This window comes from Bos taurus, chromosome 3 (assembly GCF_002263795.3).
Source record: "Bos taurus isolate L1 Dominette 01449 registration number 42190680 breed Hereford chromosome 3, ARS-UCD2.0, whole genome shotgun sequence".
Classification (NCBI taxonomy): domain Eukaryota; kingdom Metazoa; phylum Chordata; class Mammalia; order Artiodactyla; family Bovidae; genus Bos; species Bos taurus.
Genome location: NC_037330.1, coordinates 43,349,159 through 43,361,181, shown reverse-complemented (window position 1 = coordinate 43,361,181; position 12,023 = coordinate 43,349,159). Strand labels below are relative to the sequence as shown.

Here is a 12,023-nt window from a genome sequence, read left to right as displayed (position 1 = left end):
TTTGTTATTTTTCAAAGAATTTTAGATATTCACAGCTCCTTTCTCTTCACTTTTAAATTTTTCAGGAGTGGTTGTGGCCTGTTGGGTATTTTCTTCGTGCAAAATTGTACTTTTCCAGATTGATGGGTCCAGAGACTACTGCAAAAACTATATTTTTGGTTAAAAATGTCCTTTCTCGACATTATGTTCATCTTGAGAGGTAAGTCATCAGAGCATGTAATTTCTGAAACTAGTGTTTAGTGTTTAAACTTAAATTGAAGAAAGTAAGGAAAACCATTCAGGTATGACCTAAACCAAATCCCTTACGATTATATAGTGGAAGTGACAAATAGATTCAAGGGATTAGCTCTGATAGAGTGCCTAAAGAACTATGGACAGAGGCTCATGACATTGTACAGGAGACAGGGATCAAAACCATCGCAAGAAAAAGAAATGCAAAAAAGCAAAATGGCTGCTTGAGGAGGCCTTACAAATAGCTGTGAAAAAAAGAGAAGCGAAAAGGAAAGATATACCCATTTGAATGCAGAGTTCCAAAGAATAGCAAGGAGAGATAAGAAAACCTTCCTCAGTGATCAGTACAAAGAAATAGAGGAGATCTCCTCAAGAAAATTAGAGATACCAAAGGAACATTTCATGCAAAGATGTGCACAATAAAGGACAGAAATGGTATGGACCTAACAGAAGCAGAAGATATTAAGAAGAGGTGGCAAGAATACACAGAAGAACTGTACAAAAAAGATCTTCATGACCCAGATAATCATGATGGCGTGATCACTCACCTAGAGCCAGACATCCTGGAATATGAAGTCAAGTGGCCTTAGGAAGCATCACTAAGAACAAAGCTAGTGAAGGTGATGGAATTCCAGTTGAGCTACTTCAAATCCTAACAGATGATGCTGTGAAAGTTCTGCACTCAGTATGCCAGCAAATTTGGAAAACTCAGCAGTGGCATCAGGACTGGGAAAGGTCAGTTTTCATTCCAATCCCAAAGAAAGGCAATGCCAAAGAATGCTCAAACTACCACACAATTGCACTCTTCTCACATGCTAGTAAATAATGATCAAAATTCTCCAAGCCAGTCTTCAACAGTACGTGAACCGTGAAATTCCAGATGTTCAAGCTGGATTTAGAAAAGGCAGAGGAACCAGAGATCAAATTGCCAACATCCGTTGGATCATTGAAAAAGCAAGAGAATTCCAGAAAAACATCTACTTCTGCTTTAATGACTGTGCCAAAGCCTTTGACTGTGTGGATCACAACAAACTGTGGAAAATTCTTAAAGAGACGGGCATACCAGACCACCTGACTTGCCTCTTGAAAATCTGTATGCAGGTCAGGAAGCAACAGTTAGAACTGGACATGGAGCAACAGACTGGTTCCAAATCATGAAAGGAGTCCATCAAGGCTGTATATAATCACCCTGCTTATTTAACTTATATGCAGAGTACATCATGAGAAATGAAGCACACACTGAAATCAAGATTGCCCGGAGGAATATCAATAACCTCAGATATGCAGATGACACCGTGCTTATGGCAGAAAGTGAAGAAGACCTAAAGAACCTCTTGATGAAAGTCAAAGAGGAGAGTGAAAAAGTTGGCTTAAAGCTCAACATTCAGAAAACGAAGATCATGGCATCTGGTCCCAACACTTCATGGCAAATAGATGGGGAAACAGTGGAAACAGTGACAGACTTTATTTTGGGGGGCTCCAAAATCGCTGCAGATGGTGACTGCAGCCATGAAATTAAAACACATGTGCTCCTTGGAAGGAAAGTTATGACCAACCTAGATAGCACATTAAAAAACAGAGACATTACTTTGCCAACAAAGATCCATCTAGTCAAAACTATGGTTTTTCCAGTAGTCATGTATGGATGTGAGTGTTGGACTATAAAGAAAGCTGAGTGCTGAAGAATTGATGCTTTTGAACTGTGGTGTTAGAGAAGACTTGAGAGTCCTTTGCACTGCATATAGATCTAACCAGTCCACCCTAAAGGAAACCAGTCCTTTTTATTCACTGGAAGGACTGATGTTGAAGCTGAAACTCCAATACTTTGGCCACCTGATGCAAAGAACTGACTCATTTGAAAAGTCCCTGATGCTGGGAAAGATTGAAGGCGGGAGAAGGAGACACAAATGAGATGGTTGGGTGGCTTCATGGACTCAATGGACATGCCTTTGAGTAAACTCCAGGAGTTGGTAATGGACAGGGAGGTCTGGCAAGCTGCAGTCCATGGGGTCACAAAGAGTCGGACACGAATGAGCAACTGAACCTAACTGAATGCTTAGTCAATTCATTAGCTATTAAGTAAATGGCATTTCGATAACATTTCTGTATATTCTATATATCACAATGAAATTTGAAAGCTTTACTCTTTAACACAAGTTCTATGTAATTTTCACCTTATTTTAATTATTTTAGATTGTTATTTAAACACTTGATATTGCATGATTAGTATGAGGGGGAAAAGCCTTTGGTTTTTAAAATTTATCTAATAGTTTTTGATATGGTTAGCACAGGATATATACAAAAACTAAAGGTTAGGCTTGGCCTTTTGAGTTCACCTATTTAAACATATATTGATAAATGTTTTCATAAATGGTTTTATAATATTATAATTAAAATATCAGTGTTGGTGTTTTGAGTGTTTCAAAGCCATTTGTCATGTCCTTTGTCTGAACTATTAGCAGATAAATAGTATCGGAGTTATGTGCCTTTTTGGATGATATAACTCTGTCTTAATTTTACAAATTCTAGATTAAACCTAGATATATGTACATCTTACATGATGTACATATATCATATTTATAATATGCATGAGCAACATAGATTTTATCTCCTCTACTACAGGAACACATGAGGCTTCCATCTGTCACCATGAATGTTGTCAAAATTGTTTTTTCAAAGTTATTTTCATTAGCTTAAATACAGTCACAGAAATGGAGAAGGCAATGGCACCCCACTCCAGTACTCTTGCCTGGAAAATCCCATGGATGGAGGAGCCTGGTAGGCTGCGGTCCATGGGGTCATTAAGAGTCAGACACAACTGAGCGACTTCACTTTCACACACTAGAGAAAGAAATGGCAACCCACTCCAGTGTTCTTGCCTGGAGAATCCCAGGGACGGCGGAGCCTGGTGGACACAACTGAAGCGACTTAGCAGCAGCAGCAGCAGTCACAGAAACTTTAGTCCTGTCACACTCCTACCTCATCTAGAGATTAAGTCTGAAGTCTTTGTAATGTAAACATTCTTACGTTCTGACCTTTATTGCACCACAATATTTCCCAATATTTGCATTACTTTTCTTTCTTCCCTTTTTTCCATGAGGAATAAGAATATGTTGTACTGAAGAGATGATCTACTTTTGCCTATAATCCCATCCCTCCTCCCTGTTCCACATCCTTGTCAAATGATTATCCTTACTTGGTATTCCACTTGATCCTTCCTTCCTAAACTATGAAGATACCTGTCAGCCTACCCTAAAATAAAGTTCCTTCATACTGTTCCTACTTCAAGCTTTGTTTTATCATTCCATTTTCTTTTCAGGATCCACATTTTCTATATGATTAGTTTTTTTTGTTTGTTTGCTGCTTGCTGACACCAACTCAGTTATCACCACATGCAAGCTGGCTTTTGTTTTGCTCTCACCACTCTGGTGAAGCCACTCAAGAAGATCCTTTCTGGTTCCCAGATCCTATGACTTCCTCTCAGTTCTCTTCTTTGACTGGCTATCTCGTTGCTTTTCTCTTTTCATGAAAAACCTATGCTAGCCATAGCATTAAATTTCTCTTGTTAACCTAATAACAGTAGCAATTAAAATAATAGCAAATAATATTTATTGAGTACTTAGTATCTTCAGACATTGTTCTAAATGCATTCATATAACATTACTCATTTCATCCAAAAAGCTATATAAGATAGCTACTATAATTGTTTTCCGAGCATCACATCTCCCCTTAGTAGCTGCGTGGCTATGGGCAAGTTATTTAATTTCTCTAAGCCTCTGTTTCCTCATCTATTTAAGGTATGTGCTGGTGTTGTTTTGAGGATTGATTTATTAGTATGTATAACATGGACAAGATACTAACTCAGATATGAGCTACTATCTCCATTTTATAATGTAAGCTTAGAAAGTTAAGTAATTTATACACAGTCAAATGGCAAATAATTTGGTAGAGCTCTTATTAAACTCCAGGCAATGTGGTTTCACGGACTGCGCCCTTAACCAATACACAGTTGGCTCTATTTGCTGTTTTTCTGGCTTTGCTTTCTGGAACCTAAAAACACATTCATTGTCCAAAAAAATCTATCCTTGATCTTTTCTTTTCTGTCTACTTGTCTTCTGTTATATTTCACCTAGTCTCACATCTTCACTCTTCAGGTAATTTTGAACTTTCATAAACTCCTCTTCTACTTTTCAGCTACTTAATAAACTTCTTAGCTTGAATGTCCTTCTGCCATCACTCATATTCTCTCAGTTTTTTTTCCTATGCTTCCCATCTTTGTTACAGTATTACCATTATTCATGGTCTGCAAGCTCAGACACCCCAGGTTCTTTTTAACTTTACTTCATTACCTCTCCAGAACATCCAGATAGTGGTCAAGACTTGATTCTAGCTCTCCTCCTTTTAATAACCCACCGTCTTCCTTTCTTTGGCCAGTGCCTAGTCTGTAACTCATAATCTTTTCTCTGGACTAGGCAATTTGCTTCCATATTTCCACTCTTCTCTCTCCATTTTGTCTTATCACCCCAAGCAAGCTCAATCTTGTTGACATGTAACTCTCACAATTTTAATATTATGTTTAAAAATATTTAGCAATTCCCCACCGGTTACAGAATGAAATCCAAATTCCTTAGTTTCCACAATTTTTTCTCCAGCTACCTTTCCATTTTTATTTCTTGCTGTTTCCTATAGCTACTTTTATGTCCATTAGCTTTAACTATGAGCTTTGGATTAAAATTCTGTCCTTGCTGCTAATTTTCATGTGTGACTTTCAGCAAGTTACTTAACGTCTCTGAAATAAATTTCTTCATCTATAAAATGGGAATAATAATATCTCATTACTTGTCAAGATTAAATGAAAAGATAGAACAAAAATATTTGTCACAAATCAAGAAATGGTTTCACCTAAAGTATATTAGTACTTTTTAAATTTTCTATAGAATCTGTAATAATGTCAGTATTCTCATTTTTGATGTTGATAAGTTGTATTTTCCTTTTTTTCCTGATCTGCCTGACTAGAAGCTTATCAATTTTATTGGTCTTCTTAAAGAACCAGCTTTTGAGTTCATCAAATTTTTTTCATATTATTCAATTTTTATTTCATTGATTTCTATGCTAATTTTTATTATTCTCTTCTACTTATTTTAGGTTTATTTGTCTTTTTCTGTTTTTTTCAAGGTGTAAGTTGAGGTCATTGATTTAAAGACTTTTCTTCTTTTCTAGTATAGGTACTTAGTGCTAAATTTCCTTCTATGTACCAAATTAACAATACCCCAAAATTCTGATGTGTTATGTTTTTTTAATTCAGTTGAAAATACTTTCTGTTTTTCCCTTTAGCTTCTTCTTTGACTCATAGGTTATTTATAAAGGTGTTATTTAGTTTTCAAATATTTAGGAATTTTCCAGAGATGTTTCTATAACTGATTTCAAAGTTAATTCTGTTGTGGTCAAAAAATGTATTTTATAGGACTAATCTTTCTAAACTTATTGATACTTATTTTATAACTCAAAATATGTTCTAACTAGGTCACTAAACTGCAAATAGAAAAGTGTACCTTCTGTTATCATTGGATCGTGGTGTGGTTTAGGTGCTTAAGTTATGTCCAACTCTTGCAACCCCATGGACTGTAGCCCCGCCAGGCTCCTCTGTCCATGGCATTCTCCAGGCAAGAATACTGGAGTGGACTTCCATTTCCTTCTCCAGGGGATCTTCCCAACCCATGGACAGAACCCAGGTCTCCTGTGTTGCAGGCAGTCTTTACCAACTGAGCTACAAGGGAAGCCACGACACTGGATGGGGTGTTCTTAAAATGTCAACTAGGTTGATGAGCGTTAGTCACTCAGTTGTGTCTGACTCTGTGATCCCATGGACTATGGCCTTCGGGGCTCCTCTGTCCATGGAATTTTCCAGGCAGGAATACTGGAGTGGGTTGCCATTTCCTTCTCCAGGGGATCTTCCTGACCCAATGATTGAACCCCAGTCTCCTGCATTACAGGCCAGTGTTGTACAAAATACTTACAGATTTTCTGTCTACTTGTTCTGTGAGTTACCTAGAAAGGTAACATTTTATTTTACAGTTATGGATTTGCCTATTTCTCTTTGAAGTTCTATGTGTTTCTGTTCTAGAAGAATAGCAATGATACCTACACATAGGGTTGCCGTTAGTATTAACTGAGATAATGTACATAAAGCACTAGTATTAGAACATAGTAAATGTACAATAAATATCAACTGTACTATTATTCAGGAAAATGAGAAATTTGTATAGAAATTTGGATTGTTTTTAATTGGCATTTTTTCTAATCATTTTCCTAATCATTTCCTAATCATTTTTTCCTTCATCATTTCATGTTCATTTTATAATTTTGTCAAGATCAAACATAATACATTCATATAATTACAATTTGAGTCTCATAAACTTACTCTAAAAGAAATAAAATTAAGCCTGAGAGGATGTTTATCTCTATACTTACATTACTTATAATGGTAGTGTCCTGTTTTCGATACTTAAAGGGACTCCTTTGTAATTGAAAGTCTTAAATCCTAAAGATTGAATGTCAAAGAATAATTTCAGTCTAAATTCTTTATACATAATCTTTAGTATAGCCTGTTTTATTTTGTAGTAAATGGGTACATATGATTGTTTTCTAAAAGAGAAGGCAAAATCACCAGCTATATTGCCTATTTTATTAACCCAACAAGATATATGTTTGATTATATCTCATAAAATGGCTCTTCTTTCTTTAAGATCCCCTTGGAAAGGACTTCCAGAGCTGACCAACGAGAATGGCCAATACTGCCCTTTCAGCTGTGAAACACAAGCCTGGTCAATTGCTGCTGTTCTTGAAACACTCTATGACTTATAGTTAGTTGACTCATGCATATATCTTAAGTATGCAACCAATTGTATTGTTGAATGCAGTTATAATGTAATGTAAATGCTTTATATGCACATGCTAAAGTCATTTTTTAAATCTCATTCATATAATATTGATGCCCTAATAGGTAAGACTATAAAGCATTGGTTTTGCTAATGTAGTTTTTGATTTGACTAAGAAAAAAAATTATCACTACCAATGGAATGTTTGTCTTTTGAATTCAAGAAGTATTCCTCAGATGTCTAGAAATAAATAATTTGAAAGCCAGAGTTTGAAAAAGAAAAATCATGTAATATTCCTTTCATGCATAAGTGAAATGAAATATGAGAATGTAATAATGAAAGAAATGGAAAAGTATCTTTAAATGGTGGTATATATTTTCTTCAGTAACAGTATATACTGAATAAGCTGTGGTTAATTAATCTTCTCAACCTTTTATTAATAGTATATCTGCTGCTGCTAAGTCGCTTCAGTCATGTCTGACTCTGTGCGACCCCATGGACGGCAGCCCACCAGGCTCCCCCGTCCCCGGGATTCTCCAGGCAAGAACACTGGAGTGGGTTGCCAATTCCTTCTCCAATGCATGAAAGTGAAAAGTGAAAGTGAAAGTGAAGTCGCTCAGTCGTGTCCAACTCTTCGCGACCCCATGGATTGCAGCCTACCAGGCTCCTCCATCCATGGGATTTTCCAGGCGAGAGTACTGGAGTGGGTTGCCATTGCCTTCTCCAATAGTGTATCTAGCACCTTCCAAATTGCATTCAGAAGATATTAATGAATATGGAATCATGGAAATGTCCACCTACAATATATGTTTGTAAGTGAAGCACAGATGTTTATAATGTGCTTTTATTTTTTTCACTGATAGTGTAATATGTTTTTAATACAACGAATTTCAACAGTATATTTAACATATATTTAATTGTGCTAATGATGCATAGGCTATATGAAAAAATCACAAAGTATTAGAAATTTATTTTCTAAGAAAATTTTTATAAAATTAGTCTTGAGTTCCACTTTCCTACTTTGAGATGGTTTACATTTTCATAATGCAAACCTTCAGACATATTTATGAGAATTTTAAAGAAAAAGGTACTATATTAATTTTCTAAAAATAACTCTTTTTAGTTTGTGTATAAAAGTGTATTATATTGGTTTCCTGTTAACTGAAAACTGTTGACAAGTTTAGCATGGAGAACAAGCTTAAAATAGAGATATGAATTCAGCAGTTATCTTGACTCCAGTAAAGTCACTTGAATAGCTTTTCATGTGATTTGAAGATAGCTTAAATCTGGAAAAGTCACAAAAGGAAAAAGACTTTTAACATTTGTATGATTTGACATTTTTAATATTACTTATTTTCTAGATGATTTTTTTTAATTATCTCTTTTTGTCTCAAGAAGGCACAATTAGATCATTATACTTTCAGCTGAAGGAAAATAGTTGCAAAAATCCATTTCATTATTCAGTTGTAATATTTATAGTTAAAATAGTGGTACAATAACACTTTTCTCACCTAGAAGTCATATGCCCAACTCCCTTAACTATGAGGAAGGAGTGAAAATATTGAAAAACAAGTAAGCTAAAACTTCTGGGTAATAAAAATATAAAAATGTTTCAGATGCCAAATACCCATGTTCAACCCTACGTTAGTGTTAACTGGCTTGGTTTTCTGGTTTCCCAACCTAAAGCAGATTGACTTCTACATAACTTCTTCATTGATTTCCAAGTTTTCCTTCCTTCTTCATTGTTCAATGTCTGACCTCTAGTTAGAAAAATGACCTTCCTTGAGAGGGAGAACCATTAGTTATCAAAGATTCACATAGTTCTGTTGTAATTAAACTTCTATATTAAAAGTGGTAAGAAAAGTAACTAAAGACCAACATTAAATCTGTTTTTAAAAAAAGCAAGAAGCAATGGCTGGCTGATGGTTAAATGTGATAAATAAGTAAATGAGTAAATTAATCTTAATAAATAAATAATAACAAGCTTACAATTTTCAAAACATAGCCATATTGGGTTATCTATGGTAGGGCAAATATCCACCTCACCAGTACATTTTTACGATATCACATTACACTAGAAAATTAAGCAATTCATATTTTTATTAGGAATGTTAATGAAAGAATGTTATTATAATCTGCATGGCCTATTTTAAAGCTTAAGCATGTTACACATTATTTTATCAAAGATTGTTAAAATAATATTAATAGCTTTAGACTTTAGAGGAATAAATGTTTTTGACTAAAAAACATTTCAATAGAATACTTCATTCCTGTGTGGTTTTGAATGAGGTACCATTATATCACATACTGAGAATGGTTCTGTGCCCTGATTCTTAATTAATTCCGATCAGTCTTACTCTTTTACTGGAGAAGTTTGCCAGTTTAACCAGTATGCTGTGATAATTTAATATGTTTCACAGATAACTGAGGAGACATGAGACCTGTCATCCTGTCCATGAACGTATGTAATGCATTTCTGATACGTCTTCACCTGCTCTGTCTATAGGCAAATGTCACTTTTATGTCTGTGCCAAGAAAATAAAAATCTTTTCTAAAGGACTGTATTTTGCATTTATTATTTAGCAGTTAACTAATTTGTTGGTGCTTACTACTACCACTTATTCAGGACTTGCTTATTTTGGGTGCTTTATCTTTTTGCAGTATGTATGGAAACAAAGACAGGAGGAAGAATTTTAGGCTGTTTGGTAATTTATTTAATTAGTTATGTTGAAATTAGGAGCAAAGTGAACTCTTGATGTATAAATTGACCTATGTTGAGCATGTTAGCAGCTATACATACTCCAGGTATTTCTTGGAATCTTTTTCACTACTGTGAATTTTTTACCTTTCATGAGTATGAGTGAATTGGTCAAACTTGCCAAACTTATTTATAGAAATCTTCAATGCACCAAAATAATAAACTCATGCTTAAGTTGCTCAATTCAGGGGTTGTTTTTCCATTTGTATAAGACTTGCACTATTAAATGGTACTGATACTTTGTCATTTGGGCAGTTTTTTCCAAATATATATTTCTTAGCATATCTGGTATTGGATTTGTCAGCTACAAATTGGCACTTAGCAAGAGCATTGCCAATGACAAGGCATCTGCCATCTGCCTCTACAGAGACTGAACCCCACGCTGCTGTAGCTGTTGACCTTCAACACCCCCTGAGGGAGTTCAGGGTGGAGTGAGGCACTCTGTGCTCCAGGGAATCTGGTGGGACAGGTCTTTAGATAGTTGGATGCTTTTAGGAACAGATTCTATGATCTCAATCCTTGCATATCTAGAGAAGCACTAAATCCCTTCATGGTGACATCAGACCCTCAGGACTAACAAAAAACCTTTTGTAAATTGAGTGCTTCATGGTATTGAACTCCCCCTTCACCAAAACCTTATACATTGACTTTCCCCACTGCTGCTTTGGAGCAGTCTTCTCTCAGAGCCATCTGAGATGCTGCCTCCCAGGCTGCAGTCCTCATTTTGCCCCAAATAAAACCTAACTCACAACTCTCCAGTTGTACATCTTTTTTAGTCGACAGGTTAGAGGTTTTTTGTTTAACTTACAGAAACTTTCATTTTTATTTAATTAGATATTTTAGTGTTTTTATCTTTGTGAACTCTTCTGTCTCTTCAAAATTTAACTGAACTTTTAATCAACTCAATAATAAACTTATATTTCTGTGTTATATTCTGATTTTATATTTATATATTTACAGCAGCATACATTATGAGGTGAAACTGTAGGTGTTTTTTCTCTAAATTGTTATATCCAAGCTCATGAATTGGATTTCATTTGTAGTGATTCTTTTTTAAATTATTGAATTTTTTACTTTATAATAGGATGTACTTTCTGGGATATCTGATTAAAGTTTTCTGTGTTCACTCATTTAACTAATGTAATTTTTGTTTTAATATTTATTAGAGCTTTTTCTCACCATCTTTGTCACTAATCCCCTGCTCTTTTTTTTAGAATCTTGTTTTCTATACTTACCTGTTTGTTTTTTTCCATGTCCAAAAAGTTTTCTCTTACCATTTTTACTAAATTTACAACCATACTGTAAGTTAATTTGATAGGAACTGACATTTACAGTATTTAATCTTCTAAGAAATAGAGTGTCTGCATTTATTCCATTTTTTTAGATTGCTGAAATTCCTCCTAATTTTTGTTGTTGCCAATTAGAATGAAAAAACTCAGATTAAACACTCATGAGCTTCTACCATATAATAGCAATTTTATATTAGAAGTATTTTACCCATCTTATATATAAGAATATTACTAAAGCATCTTGCCCTAAGTCACACAACTCGTAAGATACTGGACCAGAACTCACTCTTGATCTTCTTACTCTAAATCTTTTTTCAAAGATCCTCAAAACTGAAGTTTTGTGTGCTCACTTTCATGCTTGCCACCATCTATCCATAGGTCAAGATATAGCTATTATCAGTTGTCCACATGATTATGGAAATCATTAGATCTTGTTCTGCTTGGATCTAGATATATTCTCTTATTATCCTAGGCAGGGGACTTCCCTCATAGCTCAGTTGGTAAAGAATCTGCCTGCCGTGAGGAAACCCAGGTTCGATACCTGGGTCGGGAAGATGCCCTGGAGAAGGAAATGGCAACCCACTCCAGTATTCTTGAGCCTGGAGAATCTCATGGACAGAGGAGCCTGACAGGCTACAGTCCATGGAGTCTCAAGAGTCGGATATGACTTAGGGACTAAACCACATAGTCAGGATAATATCAGGGCTTCCCTTGTGGCTCAGCTGATAAAGAATCCACCTGCAATGCGGGAGACCTGGGTTCAATCCCTGGGTTGGGAAGATCCCCCGGAGAAGAAAAAGGCTACCTACTCCAGTATTCTGGCCTGGAGAATTTCATGATGTATAGTCCATGGGGTCACAATGAGTC

The 12,023-nt window shown here is 35.4% G+C and overlaps 1 protein-coding gene across 5 annotated transcripts in view; it reads left to right on the top strand.

Annotated features, from left to right (window-relative positions):
* The window catches only part of AGL (amylo-alpha-1, 6-glucosidase, 4-alpha-glucanotransferase), a 101,607-nt gene extending 91,939 nt beyond the window's left edge, over positions 1-9,668 (top strand). For 4 of the 5 annotated variants that reach the window (XM_005204115.5, XM_059884476.1, XM_005204113.5 and 1 more), the window contains exons 33-34: positions 66-199; positions 6,978-9,668. In XM_005204115.5, coding sequence (XP_005204172.1) covers positions 66-199; positions 6,978-7,095 — 252 coding nt within the window. In that variant the 3' untranslated portion in view covers positions 7,096-9,668. The remainder of the gene's footprint in view (positions 1-65; positions 200-6,977) is intronic. The other variant, NM_001192471.1, reaches the window with a different exon arrangement.
* The last annotated feature ends 2,355 nt before the right edge of the window (positions 9,669-12,023 follow it).